The sequence below is a fragment of the Carlito syrichta genome, unplaced genomic scaffold (genome assembly GCF_000164805.1).
Source record: "Carlito syrichta isolate Samal-C Ts95f unplaced genomic scaffold, Tarsius_syrichta-2.0.1 Scaffold311769, whole genome shotgun sequence".
NCBI classification, from domain to species: Eukaryota; Metazoa; Chordata; class Mammalia; order Primates; family Tarsiidae; genus Carlito; species Carlito syrichta.
Genome location: NW_007255865.1, coordinates 61,482 through 78,384, shown reverse-complemented (window position 1 = coordinate 78,384; position 16,903 = coordinate 61,482). Strand labels below are relative to the sequence as shown.

Sequence of the window (16,903 nt, the reverse complement as noted above, 5' to 3'; positions counted from 1 at the left end):
AAAAAAAAAAAAAGACATGGACCCGTATAAGGCCCTGGACTCTCCACCTCTTCCAACACTCCCAGATTCGCTGCCACCTGGGCCCTTGCCCAAGTGCCTACCTTACCTGTCCACTGGCAGAGGTTGGTCTTCGCTTGGAGGTTGCCAGACCAGGTGGTGATTTCCAAAACATACTCACTGCCTGGCAAGAGGTTGCCAAGATTGTAGGACAGGGTGCCCGGGGGAATGGAGACATTATGTGCCAGTGTCTGGGATTCCAGGTGGTAGAGAAGTTGGTAGCCATCCTGCTTCCCAGGGGCATCACCCCATGAGGCCTCCAGGCTGGAAGGACTCCCAGGGCTGTGGAGCTGCAGTTCATGGACAGTTGACAGGGCTGCACCAGAGGTGAGAGAAGCACCAAGATCAGCACCAAGGTGGCATCACCACCTGCTTGTGGTGCTCCTAAATGGGTTACAGACATGGTCTATGGAGAAGCTGCCCCCTTTGGATCTCCTGCCTGCCCTCCTGGTCAACCCCCTCCCACCCCGACCCCAGGCAATGACTCCTCCCTCTCAGCCTGCAGGTGTCATACCAGTGCGGGCAGTACGGGTGACAGTGACATCCTGCCCACAGGGCCGCAGGGCAGTCACTTCCAGCTGGTAGCCACTCCCTGGCACCAGGTCCCGGAACTCAAAGCTGGATGCATTGGTGCGGGCCTGAAGCGGCTGCCCTTCAGGAGAGCCGAGGGGGCTGAGACGCATGAGGCGGAGGGCATGGTCGAAACTGCCTGGCTCCGGGGCTGCCCAGCTCAGAAAGAGGCTAGTAGGGCTCCCCTGGCTGCTGATGTTCACCTTTGGGGGTGGGCCTGAAGAAAAGGGGGTGCGTTCAGGATCTCCCAACACCCTTTTTGCCCTAAGAAAAGAGGGAAGGTCCAAAGAAAGGGCTGGAGCAGAGGCAGGAGCTGGTGTGGAAAAATTGGCCCTGAGCCCTCCACACCTCACCCCCTCAGACCTCTCTCCCCCACTGAAAGCACCTACCTCCACTCTTCCTGCTGGACTCCCTTCCAGGGAGTGGCATGCCTCTTCCTGTAGGAGGGAAGGAAGCAGAGAGGGGAGGATATGGGTAGAGGCCTCTGAGGGCCAGGCCTCTGAGAAAGGTACTGGGGGACAGGGCCAGGATCTGAGAGAAGGCTCTCCCCTTAGATGACAACCACACACAGTCTAAGGGATATCTGGAGGCATGACCAAGGTGCAGGAGGCAGCCCCAGGCAGGCTGGAGCAAACTGTTCTCGCTGTGTGCCGGCCCAATGAGAAAGGAGCAGCCTCCCTTCTCGCCTAATGCAGACCGGTTATGGAGTCCAGGGAGCGGTGGGAGCCCTGGACATGCTCTGGAGAGCAGGGACCCCATCCCACCAGGCCTGTCCCCCATGGCCACCTTACCTTAGCCAAAAAGCCCCGGAGCCAGAGGAGGACAGCAAACAAGAGTGGGGGCTTCATCTCGATGTCTGCAGAAGAAAGATTGGGAGGCAGCAGGGGGAGGAGCCATCCCCCCCCCTGCCCCCTGCCCCGCTGGCAGGCGGTCAGGCAGGCAGGCAAGGGTGGGAAGGGCAGAGTTTCAAGCAAACACCCCTGCAGTCTGCAGGCAGCAAGGGGCTGACTCTCAACCCCAGACCCTGACCTCCCACCCCGCCCAGCCTTGGCAAGTCTCCTGAGGAGAAAGAGGCGGGGAATGGCTTTAGGCCCAGAAGGTGGAAGGAGACTGTAACTCTCAGACTGCAAACAGGCCACCTCCTCCCTCTGCCTCCTCCACCTCCACCCCACCTCCAACAGCTGGCTCTCTAGGGAGGAAAATACCCTGTACTCTTGAAGAAGACCAAGAGGAGAGATAGCCTTGCAAGTGCACACACATAGCAGAGGCAGCATGTTCCCTGACCCTGGAAGAGAGGCGTGGTGTCTGTTGACTTCATCAGCATGAGCAAGATAAGGTGTTTGTGTTTCCGTGGGGGTGTATGTGGTCTTAGTGACATCATGTGGATGTGTGTTCCTGTGTCCTGGGTGGATGGACCAACTGACTGTGTGTCTCATTTTCTGTACCCATGCAGCATGGCACCATGCTCTTGTAGACAGAGGCACAGAGGCACATCCTTTGGGCCCCAGTCACAGCATTTGTGGACCTAGAGCCCACCTGGTCCTTGCACTCGTCTGGTCCCACACCCTCACTGCCCAGATGAGGAAGTTGATATCCAGAGAAAGGAAGAGCCCCACCTGAGGCCCCACATTTGTGAGCAGAGAAAATGAACTTGAATCTGGGACTTTGGTGTTCGTAGAGCAGAAAAGGCAAACCCTGTTCTAAACACCCCATATCGGGGTTCTTTTAGCTTGGAACCCTTTGAGGAGCAATTCCAGTCCTTGGAATTTTTGCTTGCCTTCCTCCACTTCCTCCATCTAGAGCAGCGGTGACCACCCTGGCTCCCCTATCCCCTCCCAGCCCCCATCTAACTGCAGGCACCACAGAGGCCCAGGCAAGCCTGCCTGAGGCCTGGCCTCGGAGACATTGAACTTGAGGCTTTGCTGCACTCCATCCTGGAGCCAGCTAGTCACCTTGAGCTGCTCACCCAGATGTTCCCACCCCAAGGGCAAGAAGGAAGGAAGGACAGAAAAAATGGCTTTGGGCCCTGGGAAGGAAGCCCAGGACTCAGAGCAAACTCTGCAAGTGGGGAGGAGACAGTGTGAAGAAACAGACAGGTAGAGAAAGTCTGAACACGAAGGCAGCTTCTGAGGGAGATTCTCCTGGGCCTGCCCCGGCAGAGGACAGGGCTGCATCAGAGTCCAGCTCAGCCTGGTTCTCCACTCAGGCCAGAGCCAGGGGCTGCCTGCTCCTCCCCCACTCACCCGGTCCCAAACCTCAGAGCCGCCCACCCGGCCCCTGGATGGAGGCCTGGAAACTCAGCACTGCAGACTCAACAGATTTTCCAGTCTTAGTGAGTGTGTGTATGTGTGTGTGTGTGTGTGTGTGTGTGTGTTTGTGTATACATACACACACATGCTCTTTTGAAAGAAGCGGGAGTGGGGAGTATAGCAACTAGGGAAACTGATGTGAAAGAGGAGAGGTCCCAGGTCCCAGTCTGATGGGGGGGGCATCCTCCCCTCATCCCTCCCTCATCCCACCTCACTTGGGGACACCTCACTTTGTTGCTTCTGGCAGAGCCTTTATCTCCAATCACCAAGGGGAGAAGAGGGGTGGAAGCACCCTACTTCAGAATCTAAGTAGAAGAGGTGCACAGGACAGAGGTTTAGGCAAAGGAGGGGGGTCTCAGAACCTGCCAAAGCTCCCCACAAGAGGCCTGTGGGGCACAGCACAGACTCCATGGAAAGTTCCCTGGACAGAGCTCTGAGGAGGCACCTGGCTGTAGACAGCACAGCTGCCAGCCCCCACCCAGCCTGGGGCAGTCTTGGGGATGGGAGCGAGAGCTCCAGAGAGGATGCAGAAAGGTTCTGACAAATAAGAAGCAGCCTCCCTTACCCAAGCCTCTCCATTAGCAATAAAGTACCACAAGCGCTGTATCTCCTCCCCAGCAAACACCCCCACAGACAAACCTACATCCTCTCCCTAGAGAACCCCTGGGGTCCTCCCGAGGTCCCAAAGCACCTTATTGATTCCTTCTGGAGAGAGCCAGCCAGGAGAGAGAGGAGGACATGGGACTAGTCCGGGCGTCCTGGGCCCAAATGTGAACTGGCCTGGTCTTTCCCTGCAGTTAGCCTTCCCAGGCAGCTTTCTTCCGGCCCCTCCCTGTTCTCCCACAGCCTGAAGCCAGGCCTTGGGCAGCCCCCACACTGGAGGAAGATAATCACCAGGCAGGAGAGGGACAGAGTGGCTCAAGACAGCCAAGCCGCCCACTCCCCCTGCTTTTCGTACTCTGGAAAAGGTGGCCGGGGAGCGGGGAGACCTAGGTCCCCCTGACCAGGCAGTGGGAAAGCAGCAGAAGGGCTGGGCAAGCGTGGGTTGACTGTGTGTGTGTGTGTGTGTGTGTGTGTGTGTGTGTGTGTGTGTGTGCGCGCGCGCGCGCGCGTGCATGCATGTGCGCACTCATGTGGGCCATAAGGATCCCTATGCCACCTGGGTGGGCACAAGGGTGGGCGTCCAGGGACAACACAGAGTGGGAGGGAAACAGGAGCCCCTGGGCAGAAAAGACCATGTTATTGAACAGATGTCCATTCTGCTGGCTCTGGACTTGGGAGAGAGGCCCCTCTTTTGCCCTAAATCCTTCCTGCCAGCACCCTGAGTTCCAGCAACAGGCAAAGAGCCAGGCTCTTTCCTGGAGCTCGCAGCAGGCTAGTCTGGCCCCCAGTGCTGAGCAGGCCTGGGTCTCTGGTATGTGGAAGTTCCCCTTCACCAGCAGGCACCCAGAGGGTAGCAGGAGGGAAACTGGGTCTTGGAGGGCCCGGCACAGGGGTGCAGTCCTGGAAGAAAGAAGACCAGAGGCACCCACTTCCTCCTCAGCCTTCACACCAGCTGGCCCTGACCCGTTCCCACGCTTATCATGGCACTTCTCTGCCCCACTCACCATGATTCCTCTGGTGTCTTCCTGCCTCTTCCTGGATGAAGCTTCCCAGATCCCAGTTCTCTGTGTTTCTGGCTCTCCCACATAAGCTGGGATAAGCCTGGACCCATAAAGTAGGGGCAGAACAAGCCGGCTGAGACTGGCCCAGGATCTCAGGGGTGGGAGGACTCTGGAGCAGCCACTTAGAATCCTGGGCTTCTCCAGAGAGGAACTGAGGGGGCAGCAGGGACAGGAGCAGAGCAGGTGGAGCGTGCAGGACCCAGGAGTCCTGGCTCCCAGCAACTGACGCTTTCCCCAAGATCCTCCCTTGGGAATGTTATAGGGCGGCAGCCTTTGCCTATGAGGGTCAACAGCAGACTGGGAAGGAGCTCCCTGCTTCCTAAGGACTGCAGGGAGCAAGGACTTCTGGGAATTCCAGATATACGCTCCCCCTCCCACCAGGGGTTCTGACACTCACAGCCCTAGAATTTGGGAATCACTAGAGGAAGGAAACAACAGAGTCAGGACTTGTGTGGTCAGAGCTTGGGAGGGGTAAGGGCACCAGCCACAGCCTCAGATGTGACAAGACACATATCGCTCTGCACCAGCCCCTCTCCAGCCTGGCTTGGTGACTTGGGACGCCTCTTATTGCCCTCTCTGGAGTGGGCCCTGCCCCATCTGAGCTATTGGGAAACCCCTGGGAGTGATTCCCTGCAGAACTTCTTCACTGCTGGGGTGGAACTGCCCAGGCAGCCTGGTTTTGGGAGAAAGTAAGTGGTGAGGAGGAAGAGGGAGTCTGGTGAGAGGTGAGACCCAGCAGCCAAGGCCTCCTTGACCCTGATGCTCCTCCCAGGCCCACTCCGCCAGCCAATTTCTCTCAGGTTCTCCCTTCTCCTGCTGGTGTGAGCAAAGCGCTTCAGAGGCCTCACCGACTGACAGGGGAGGCACTTAAGGAGGGAGGAAGCTGAGGAGAAGGCTGAGGCTTGGGAAGGCTCGATAGCTTGCCCAAGGCCACCCAGCCAATAAACCACAGTTTAGATTCATTTCACATGGGTCTTTCTGGCTTCCAACCATTACTGCACTTTCTCTGGAGACAAGGGTGGCTAGAACCTAAATCCAACTCTGGAAGACAAATCAATTCAAGGGATGAAAGTTTGAGAGTTGCCTGGAACCATTCTACCACTGTGGGAAGTTTCTGGAGGGAAGAAGGAGTCACGCCCAGGGTCCTCCTAGCAGCCAGGATCAGTTAAAGCCCATTCCAGAGAGCACAGAGAGAGGCATCTCAAGCCACCAAGCCAGGCCGGGGAAGGGTTGGTGCAGAGCGGTAACTGGAGTTTTGTTCCATCTAAGGCTGGTCAGCGCCCTCCCCACTTTCAAGCTCTGGCCACACATCTCCATGGATGTCCAGACAGAAGGAGGCAAGAAGTGACAATCCCCTTCACCCCAAACCCACCCAAAGGGACCTGGGAGTCTGGCCTAAAACCCAACCTCTATCCCCACACCCGACGACCTCTCCCCTCCCGCAGTCTCCTGGCCCCAGCTTCCTCGCTCCCTGACCGAGAGCTCAGCTTCCAACTCTCGAACCATCATGGGACCCCAGCCTGTGGGGGCAAGCATGTGCTCACAGCCCATGCAGCTCGGACCCTGGAAACCTGGGGGAACTGGGCAGACCAGCATGGGGAGGGCTTTGCCCACTTCCTCCTCCCTACCCCTGTGGTATCCTAGCTTCCTGTTCGCGATAACAATCGACAGCTTGGCTCAGAGGCAGTGGCCCTCTTTCCATCCCCTCCTCTACCCTGAGGGTCCCCACGACCCACAGTGGAAACACTGGCTTGTGGGAGTCAGGTGAGGCAGAGGCCAGCCTTGGGTCACCGCCCACAAACATGTTAGGGATTCCCATGCTCCTCTCCTCTCCACCCCATCCTGGGCAACCCTTCCCCAGCCCTCATCGGCCTCCAACCCACCCCCCGCACAAAGGGGCACAGACCACATGGAAGAACTGACAAGAGTCAGCTGGCCATGGAGGGGAAAGGGAAAGAGCCAGTCCCTGTCTCCACTGCTAAGAGCAAAGGTGGGTGCTGAGAAGCCTCCTGAGCCCCAGAGGGGTATCTTGTTCTTCATCTCGACTGTCCCCCCTGGGCCAGCAGGCCAGCGCCCTCCCCACCGCCCCCTCCAGTGTACCTATCCCCTGTGCCTCTTGTACGCCATTCCTTTTTCGCTGTCACCACTTGACAGCTGAATCAGGAAAGGGGAGGAAGAGAGGGGATGCAGATTGTGCTTGTTGGGGGCTGGGAGGGGGAGGGAAGGGCATTTGGAAGGCTACAAGGTAAAAGGAGACATACTGTGAGCATGAACCGGCTGGGCTGCTGGCCAGCAAGGGGTCTGCTGAGGCCAGGCGGGGGTAGGGGCGTAGGGTGGAGTCTTGGACTTGGGTGCCGCTCCCCAGGCCCCAGGCATCCAGGCACCCCAGCAGCGGAGAGGACATGGGAGTCTCTTGGAGTGGAGGCCAGCGGCTGTCCACGATCTGTAAGTCTTCTGAGTAGATGTCAGAGTTCTTGGAGGAGGCCTGGAGCGGGGTGGAGTCCGGGAAAGCCCCTCAGACTCTCCTACAAGTTGTCTCTTCTTCCTGGTTGGCTGGGCTGTGCTCAGGCCGGTGGCATCTGAGAGCTGGGCTGTGGCCCAGTGGCTGGAGAGGCCCTTTTAGGCCAGGCCCTGGGCCCTTCCTCCCATGTGGAACATGGATTCTTGCCCCCTCTCTGCCCCTGCCCCAAGTCTGTGTCGCATCTGCTCTGGAAGACACAGGCTGTGCTTGGTCATGAATTCCCAAGACTTGAAGCCACAAGGGTTTCCAGGGAGAGGGCTCTGGGGCAGAAGCAGAAGAGCGGAAATAAACCTCTGGCCAGGGGCAGGTGGAGCAGGATAACCTTGGCTTCTCTGTGGGACAGCAGCCCTGCCTAGAGAGAAGGCAGAAAAGCTGGACGTGACAAAGACCCACAGAAAGAACGCAGCAGGAGGGAAGAGGATTTGGAAGCTAGGCGGTCAGGAAAGGCCCAGCGCCTTGCCCATTCCCAGGGAAAAGAGCCTCGGCCTGGAGGGACACAGCAGGAGGCACCCGACCCCTGGTGGCGGCAGCAGCAGGCACAGGAGGGTAGCAGGCAGCTGGGGTGTGCGTGGGTGGCAGCGAGGAGGGGCGGAGGGAGGAAGCTGGCTTCCTGGAGCCTTCTCAGCCCTCAAAGACAGACCGACAGACAGACAGCTGGCAAGAAGCAGCCTGGGCGGGCACAGCTGCTTCAGTAAGTACCGGAAGGGGGGGATGGCAGTCCTGTGACCCTGGGGTGGTGTGAACTCTGGGGAAATGGGAGGGCATCTTGGAAGAGGGGGTACGAGCGGGTGAGTTGGGTGCCACAATGCCTGGCTGAAGCATGGGTGCTGACAGGCCTGACGTCCCCGAGGCCAAGAGGGCAGGGAAGCCACAGGGAACTGCAAGGAGAGCAGAGGTGAACGGGCCCTCCTGTTGTGGGAGAACCTCTCTCCACCACTCACACCTGCGCCAGGCTCCATCTGTCCCCTCACCCCTGTCCCTGTGGGTGTGGCAATTCTAACACCTCCAGCCACCACCTTGGCCACTGTGACCCTGGCTCTGGAAGATAAGGACTGTCCCCCAAGAGGCGATGGTCCCACCACCTCCATGCCCCATCTCACGCCCCAGCTGTCGCCTCACCATGCGCTGTCGCTCAAGGGCTTGGTGAGGCCATTTCCTGTGACAGTTACAGAGGCGGGAGATGGGGGGGATGGGCAGGAGGCGGAAGGAAACACCCCCCCCAGCCTACCTCCCTGGATGGGGACCCCAGAAACCAGACATGAATTTGGGGGTAGATTCGCCCGCAGTTGGGAGAGGACCCTGGTAGGGACCTGCAGCCTGGCATGCCAGGATCCCGGACTGGCTCTAACCCTGCCGGAGGCCTCCAATTCCTTATGTGCTTCGATGGACTGCTGGTTAGGCCTCCGATGGTGTTAGGAGCCTTCTCCCTTCTGGAGAGAGCACATATTTGCCATTTCCCCCCTTGTCTTCTCTCACTCAGACCCCAGCTCAGAGCCCCGTGTACTTCTGTCTCTGGCCCCTCTCCCCTCTCTCTTCCTCCTTCTAGATTCCTTATCTCCATCCTCAATCTCTACCCTTCATCTTGCCCTTACTCCAGCCCCAAAATGCCTGCTGCCCCGGGTCTGGCCAAAGAGATCCCGTCCTTCCCATAGTGAAAATGAAGCCGCTTCTAGGGGAATAGAAGACACCCCCAGTGAAAACAGCAAAAAGCCAGCTTGGGTGTGGGAGCCTCCTCTGACCAATCAGGCAGGCTGGGGAACAGCCGCCAAGGGCCCTGTCTTTCAGGTAGACCTCATGGCAGAGTGAGCCTCCCTGGCCTGGCACCCCACCCCAGCATGGTCCAGGTCTGTGGGGGGCACTCCAGAGCACAGCCACCGACCTTGTCTTTGGAGGCAGCCATGACCCAGCCTCCGCCCGCCAAAGCTCCAGCCAAGAAGCACGTGCGGCTGCAGGAGAGGTGAGTTCTTTCTTGGGAGGGGTCCTGCCTTCCCTCCGTCCACCCCCCCAGCTCAGACCGCTGGGTCCAGAGAGCCGTCAGTTGTCCACTCCAGTCTGGAAGGAAACCCAGTAGTGCTCATTTGCAAGTCCTTGGCATGTCTGGAGCACAGGTTTTATGTCAACCCTCAGCTGCTCCCCAGATCCTAGGTTGGATTGAGCAGTCCCAGGGCAAGGCCAGAGGCCTTTGTAGTGCTGGAGACAGGCCAGAGCCTCAATAAAACCAGGATGGACACAGGTGGACAGAGGGATGGTACCATTGAATTCCAGGCTGCCCTGTCTGACTAACAAGGGGAGAAGGGCATACAGCAGAGGCCTGAATCCTTGAATTCACTGGGCCTCTGGGTTCAGGGTGAGACAAGGAGCAGCCTCCTCATAAGAAAAGCAAATAGTACTGGGTACTCACAAGCCTGGGTGGCTGTGCCTGCAGGCGGGGCTCCAATGTGGCTCTGATGCTGGATGTGCGGTCCCTGGGGGCCGTGGAACCCATCTGCTCAGTGAACACACCCCGGGAAGTCACCCTGCACTTTCTGCGCACAGCTGGACACCCCCTTACCCGCTGGGCCCTGCAACATCAGCCACCCAGCCCCAAGCAGCTGGAGGAGGAATTCTTGGTAAGAATCTGGAGTCCCCCTGGAGTTGCTCTGCCCTTCTATGCCAGAGGCAGCAAGCTGGCACATTCTCTCATGGGCACCGTGGACATGTCTCCTCTTAGGATCTCTTGGGAAAGGGAACTCTGGGGCTCAGGGGAGGAGGCTTCCCCCAGCTTCCCCTTCTGCTCCCCACCCCAACCAGGCCTATATGCTAATGCCAAGAAGGAATGACCAGGGCCCAACTGTTCTAGAAAAAGGCAGAAGGGAGCCAGGCACAGTGGCTCATGTCTGTAATCCCAGCATTTTGGAAAGCCAAGGCGGAAGGATTGCTTGAGCCCAGAGTTCAAGACCAGCCACCTGGCAACATGGCGAGACCCCCATCTCTAAAAAATAAAATAAAACAATGTTTTTAAAAAGACAGAAAGGGGTGGCAGGGGAGAAAAGGAGGCTGGGAAGGGGGATTAGCTGTTCACTCATGTCCTCCCCTGCCAGAAGATCCCCTCAAACTTTGTCAGTCCTGAAGACCTGGATATTCCCGGCCACGCCTCCAAGGACCGGTACAAGACCATCCTGCCAAGTAAGACCTGCAGCTGGGGCCAAGGGAGGTGGGCACCATCCCTGGGGCTGGAGAACCTGGGAAGGCAAGATGTTTTGGGAGGAGGACTACCTCCCCCAGAACATCTTCTTTCACAGAGAAATACCATCCCATGTACCAGCTGGGGAAAGAAGGAGCAATAATCACAATAATATTTGCAGATGTTTACTGTGGGCCAGGCACTGCTCTGAATCTTTCATATTCACTCATTTCTCACAATGATCCCATGAAGTTAGTTCTATGATATTATTATGCCCATTTTACAAATGAGGAAACTGAGGCATAGAAAAGTGGAAAAAGTTGCCCAGGGTCACACAGCCAGTTGCACCAAACCTTCTTCCTCATCTTCCTCCCAGTGAGAAATGCCTGATAATGGCTTGCAGCAGAAGAAGACCATCAGGAGGGTTCCCTAAGAGAGGACTTTGAGAAAGTCAGATGCAGGCAGGGTCGTGGCCGGCAAGAGGGCAGTGACAGGTCAGGGTGGGGGACACTAGGCCGTAAGGGTTGGCCCTGCAAGCAGACAGACGCAGGGCTAGCTCCTTGTATTCTTCAGTGGCAGGCATGGGGCCCTCAGACCATGAGGCCCTGGGAGCCTCTCCCTCTCCCTCCTCCCTCCCCCAGAGCAGCCTTATCTGACTCCCACTGGCCCTCCTGGCATGCCCTCTGCCTGCAAGGGTGGATCAAGGGGCTATAAGCACTCCATGGGGGGAGGAGGCAGTGGCCTTGTTATTGGCCTATTTCTAACCAGCCCTGCAGCCACCAGCAGGGAATGGGTCTCTTTGCCTGCAATTCCCCTGGTCCCTGAGTACCCTCTGTCCTCAAGCAGGCTGATAGGAGGAGAGCGAGTTTCCCCTCCTTTCCTCATAAGCTGCTACTTCATCCTTGTTTGGGCTTGATTTGGAGAGATCCCTCCCCCACAGAGGGAGAGGCCAATAGGCCCCGTGGCAAAGTGAAATCTGAGTTTTAGTCTCATTTCATGGCTGGATGATCTTAGGCAAGTGGCTCATCTGAATCCCATATTCACCACCAGAAAACAATTCTTCCTCTATATCTCTCTTTCCATTCCTATTCTAAACCCCTACTGATCTCAAGGCTAGAATATTATATCTCCCCATTGGTCTCTGCTGCTCTGCTCTCTTTTCTCTCAGGTCCACCCTGCATGCACCACTCAGCCTTCCCAAAGTATTGCTTTGATTGTATCACTCGCCTGCTCAAGACCATCCTGTGGCTCCCTCTTGTCTATGGAAAAACAATCCATGGGTATCAGGCCACCTGCCATCCAAGGCACTGTGAAGAGCACAGGGACACGCCTCTTTTGGACCTTTCTGGAATCTGCATTCATTAGTCACCTTTTGACCTCTGAACTCTGCTGATTTTTCCTTCCTAGATCCCCAGAGTCGTGTCTGTCTTGGCCGGGCACAGAGCCAAGAGGACGGAGACTACATCAATGCCAACTACATCCGAGTGAGTGGCCTGGCTGCAGTGGCAGTGTGGGGAATGAGGGGTGAGGGAGGGGGTTTGAAGATGTCTGAGAATGTCTTTCAGCCGTGGCTGGTGGTTCAGGCACCTGGGGTTCCCTCCTTCCTTGCTCCAAATCACTGCTGCCATAGCACTGCCAAGACAAGCTGGACGCTGAGCAGGTCCCAATCGAGAAAACAGAGCAGATGTTAAAAATATCCGGAGAGGCCAGGCTTGGTAGCTCAGTCTTTAATCCCAGCACTTTGGATTGCCTGAGCCCGCGGGTTCAAGACCAGCCTGGGCAACCTGGCGACACCTTGCCTCTACAACAAATCGAAAAATTAGCCGAGCATGGTGGCACATGCCTATAGTTCCAGATACTTGAAAGGCTGAGGCAGAAGGATCATCTGAGCCCAGCAGGTCGAGGTTGTGGTGACCATGAGCGTGCCACTGCACTCCAGCCTGGGTGACAGAATGAGACTCTGACTCAGAAAAAATCCAGAGACCACCTAGTCTCCTTAACGTACCCTATTACCCCACCCACACCAACCCTCTAAACGTGGCAGGAAGTCAGATTGCTAAACCCAATCTCTATCTAGCTTCTTGAGGGCTCCTGAGGCCTGCATGGCGATGCCAGAACTAAAGGGACCCCCCACTTCCCCACTTACCTTAACTGCCCCTCCAGTAGCCCCTCCGTGGAGATGGCTCGATTGATGTCAAATGCTAGGAAAGGTGGGCTCTCTACCCAGCTTCTGCTCATCTCTATTGGCCCTAAATTGGTATAATCGCGGCGCCCTCTCGTGGCTCAGAGTGGGTAGGGGTTCAGAGAGGAGAAATGGGGACATATGATCTTCCATTCGCCGGCCAAAAACAGGTGAACAGTGGTCTGGATTGCACCCTCTTCTTGAGGAGCAGGAAGCTGACCATCCTGAAGGGGTGGAAGACAGGATAGGGAAAGTGCGCTACGTTTTGCTACTAAATATATAAAAGTAACATGTAAAAGTGAAACTGTCATTGAACAAATATGAAACACTCTTTTGCTATTTTGTGCTGGAAGAGAGCAACAGGGGAGGAAGGGAACAAACATTTACAGAGCACTTGCTATATGCTAGACTCTCACTATAGTTTATGGAATTTAATCCACACCACCTTCCTGCAAGGTAGACATCAGTATGCCCAATTTACATATGAGAAAACGGATGCTTACAGAGGCTAGGTAACTGGCTTATAGTGGCACAGCCAGGAAACGGCAGAACAGGGAGCTGATCCACACTCCAGACTCCGTCTCCTTCCCACCATGTGGTTTCCGTGTTCATGCACGCGTGTGTGTCTATGTGTGTGTGTTCACTGGCCTCAGCCTGACCTCAACACCTGCAGAGTCTAGGATCTTTCTAGAGCTCCACTCTCACTGCTTCCTTTCCTTTCTCTGCTCATCTCCCCAGGGTTATGACGGGCAGGAGAAGGTCTACATTGCCACCCAGGGCCCCATGCCCAACACTGTGTCGGACTTCTGGGAGATGGTGTGGCAGGAAGAAGTGTCCCTCATTGTTATGCTCACTCAGCTCCGAGAGGGCAAGGAGGTAGGAGGCAGAGCCACAGTCCTAGCTGAACCCAGGAAGGGCTATGCCCCACACTCTCCCTACACATGCCAGGCAGCTCAGGACAAGAGGCTTCCCTGGGAGCTGGCTCCAGCTCACGCCGCTCAGAAAGGTCCCTGAGATACACCCCCAGGAGGCTGTTCATAGCCAAAGTATGGTGGCAAGCTCAAGAGGGCCAGGGCCAGTTGCTGAGCCCCCTGGTGAGGGTGGAAGATGGGGAGGGCATACCAGCCCTGTCTGCTGCCCCAGCCCCCGCTCCAGCTGACAGAACCTCCCCCTTCTGACTCCCAGTCCCTCCCTCCTAGAAATGTGTCCACTACTGGCCCACAGAAGAGGAAACCTATGGACCCTTTCAGATCCGCGTTCAGGACGTGACAGAGTGTCCAGAATACACCGTGCGGCAGCTCAGTATCCAGGTACCACCCCTGGGACCAGGCCTAGCCCACAGGGAAGCTGGGCCACCCTCAACATCTCTGGAACTCAAGCCCAATCTTCACTAGGAGCAAAACGTTTACTTACCTAAACTTTCTTAAACTCTTATCTGAAAGAAGTGCTTGAGCCACAGAAGAAAGAGAAATTGGATGCTGTCCTCAGGGAACCTCTAGCCTAATAGGGCACAGCCAAAAGCCCAAATAGGAACCAACAGGAAGTACCACCCATGTGTGTTGAATGGTGCAGGTGAGGAGAGGTGGAATCCAGGAGCAGGAATCCAGGATCTTGAGAAGCAGGAAGAGATGAGGAAAAAGTTGAAAGCCATGTATGTGTAAAAGTGCTTTAAAAATGTCTTCTAGAGTCTGGGCATAGTGGCTTATGTCTGTATTCCCAGCACTTTGGGAGACCAAGGCCAGAGGATTGCTTGAGCCCAGGAGCTCAAGACCAGCCTGGACAACATGGTGAGAACTCATCTCTAAAAAAATTTTAAAATTTAGCCATGCATGATGGTGTATGTCTCTAGTCCCAGTTACTTAGGAGACTGAAGTGGAAAAATTACCTGAGCCCAGCAGGTTAAGGCTGCAGTAGCTGTGGTCATTGTGATCATGCCACTGCACTCCAGCCTAGACGACAAAGTGAGACGTGAAATTACAAAAAAAAAAAAAAAAAAAGCCTGGGCACAGTGGCTCAAGCCTGTAATCCCAGCACTTTGGGAGGTGGAGGCGAGAGGATTGCCTGAGCTCAGGGGTTTGAGACCAGCCTGAACCCAGCAGGTTGAGGCTGCAGTGACCTATGAGTGTCCTGCACTCTAGCCTGGGCGACAGAGTGAGACTCTGACTCACAAAAAAGAAAAAAGAAAAAAAAAGTATTTCTCCATCAACTCATTCTCCTGCAAGTATCCTGGGCAGTAAACCAATAAAATATCATTGTCCCCATTTTATTTATTTTTATTTTTTATAGACCAGCTGCATTTGAACTGTTCCCATTTCACAGGCAAAGAAAATGAGGTCAAGGGACTAGCCCAAAGTCAGAGGTTAGTTAGAGGTAGAGCCAGGACTTGAACTTGGGTCTTTGCCCCGTCTCCGGACAGTGCTCCTTCCCAGCATTTTGGAAAGCGAAGTGCTGGAGAATGGCAAGCAGGAAGGGTCAACCTTGCCTGCTCTGACTCCCCCGCGGGGTAATTCCAGCCCTCATCCTTCTGTGGCACCAGAGAAGAAGCAGGGCAGGGCCCCCACTCTGACCCTGGTTCTCATGTCTTATCTCCAACCCAGCACCAGGAAGAGCGCAGGTCAGTAAAGCACGTCCTCTTCTCAGCCTGGCCTGACCACCAGACTCCGGAGTCAGCGGGACCCCTGCTGCGCCTGGTGGCTGAGGTGGAGGACAGCCCGGAGATGGCCACCCACACAGGACCCATCGTGGTCCACTGCAGGTGCGGGCACCTACCCCCACGGCAGCCTGTGTACTGTGCACCCCTCCCCTGCCCACGGGTCTCTCCTGGGAAATGGTATGAGCAGAGCAGCATCAGGCAGGCCCAGCTCTTTCTTACTTGGACGGGATTCTCAAGGTCACTCAGCAAATGCCCTACTCTTTTTACCACCTTCGTGCAGAACCCAGACATCTGGGCTGGATGCCCAGCACAATCCAGAGAGGAGATGGAGTATCAGGAAGCTCCCATAGTGCTAGAGTAGGCCATCAAGATGATCCCCGCTGTTGGAGAACTCCTTTACTCTTCAACAAGTATCTATTGAGAACCTAATTTTTAAGAGATTTTTTTTTTTTAAAGGTCAGGTATAGTGGCTCATGTCTATAATCGCAGCATTTTGGGAGGCCACGGCAGGAGGACTGCTTGAACCCAGGACATTGAGACCACACTGAGTAACAAGCAAGCAATCCTGTCTCTATTTTAAAAAAAAAATTTTTTTTAAAAGAATATCTGGCCCAGCAGGTCGAGGTTGCAGTGACCGAGAGCGGCCACTGCAGTTTAGTCTGGGTGATAGAGTGAGACTCCAACTCAAAAAAAAAAAAAAAAAAAAAAGAATATCTGGCCCGTTGCGGTGGCTCTAGCCTGTAATCCCAGCACTTTGGGAGGCCGAGGTGAAGGGATTGCCTGAGCCCACGGGTTGGAGAACAGCCTGGGCAACTTGGCTAGACCTCATCTCTATAATAAATCAAGAAATTAGCTGGGCGTGGTAGCATGCGCCTATAGTTCCAGCTACCTGGAATGCTGAGGCAGAAGGATCATCTGAGTCCAGCAGGTTGAGCTGGGGTAGCTGGAGCAAGCCACTGTATTCCAGCCTGGGTGATGTAGTGAGACTCCAACTCAAAAAAAAAAAAAAGAATACCTATTATTGCCAGGCACAGTGTTAGATGCTAAGGAGATAGTTGTGAACAAAATAGTTTGGCTTCTTCCTTGATGGGTTTGCAGCCTGATGGGAAGAACAGCAGGTTAAACAATTAAGTGCAACACAATGTGAGCTATGACGGTGGGTAGCATGGGAGCATAGATCCAAGCCACCTAACCCAGACTTTGGCCAGAGAAGGTTCTCCAAAAGAAAGGACATCTAAGCCAAGCTAAGACCTAAAAGGTGAATTAACCAAGTGAAGAGAAGAAAGGGGAAGCATGACAGCAGACAGAACAGCATATGCAAAGGCCCAGAGAAGACATGTAAAACTGGACACACTGTTGGGAGCAGGGTGAGAGGCTGAGCCTGGAGGTCACGTGTGGGATTATGCTGAGAGATGAGTCTGGAAAGCGAGCGAAAGCCAGATGATGGGGACCCTGCAGGATGGGCTAACACACTTGGATTTGCCATGTTAAAAGAATGCTTTGGGCCAGGTGCAGTGGCTCAAGCCTGTAATCCCAGCACTTTGGGAGGCTGAGAGGAGAAGATTGCCTGAGCTCAGGAGTTCAAGACCAGCCTGGGCAACTTGGTGAGATCTTGTCTCTACAATAAACCAAAAAATAAGCCAGGCATGGTAGCGTGCACCTGTAGTTCCAGCTACTTGGAAGGCTGAGGAGGAAGGATCACCCGAGCCCAGCAGATGGAGGCTGTGGTGGCCGTGAGCGGCCACTGCACTCCAGACTGGGTGACAGAGTGAGACTCTAACTCA

The 16,903-nt window shown here is 55.5% G+C and overlaps 2 protein-coding genes and 1 long non-coding RNA gene across 4 annotated transcripts in view; 1 reads left to right on the top strand and 2 right to left on the bottom strand.

Annotated features, from left to right (window-relative positions):
- The window catches only part of LOC103271575 (receptor-type tyrosine-protein phosphatase V-like), an 18,649-nt gene extending 17,174 nt beyond the window's left edge, over positions 1–1,475 (bottom strand). The window contains 4 exon segments of the mRNA XM_008069042.2: positions 107–373; positions 572–871; positions 1,037–1,064; positions 1,419–1,475. Of these exon segments, the coding sequence (XP_008067233.2) occupies positions 107–373; positions 572–871; positions 1,037–1,064; positions 1,419–1,475 (652 nt within the window).
- Positions 1,476–6,864: 5,389 nt separating this feature from the next.
- The window catches only part of PTPN7 (protein tyrosine phosphatase, non-receptor type 7), a 12,916-nt gene continuing 2,877 nt past the window's right edge, over positions 6,865–16,903 (top strand). Inside the window, exons 1-8 of one of the 2 annotated variants that reach the window (XM_021718056.1) lie at positions 6,865–7,045; positions 8,907–9,078; positions 9,547–9,730; positions 10,202–10,286; positions 11,692–11,768; positions 13,205–13,342; positions 13,666–13,776; positions 15,064–15,221. In XM_021718056.1, the coding sequence (XP_021573731.1) occupies positions 7,003–7,045; positions 8,907–9,078; positions 9,547–9,730; positions 10,202–10,286; positions 11,692–11,768; positions 13,205–13,342; positions 13,666–13,776; positions 15,064–15,221 (968 nt within the window). In that variant the 5' untranslated portion in view covers positions 6,865–7,002. Of the gene's footprint in view, positions 7,046–8,849; positions 9,079–9,546; positions 9,731–10,201; positions 10,287–11,691; positions 11,769–13,204; positions 13,343–13,665; positions 13,777–15,063; positions 15,222–16,903 lie in introns of those variants that run through there. The other variant, XM_021718057.1, reaches the window with a different exon arrangement.
- Positions 10,448–12,474, bottom strand: LOC110596628. Its single transcript, XR_002482594.1, has 2 exons — positions 12,431–12,474; positions 10,448–10,713 (listed from the first exon to the last, which is right to left on the bottom strand). It is a non-coding gene; the product is annotated as an uncharacterized LOC110596628 (long non-coding RNA).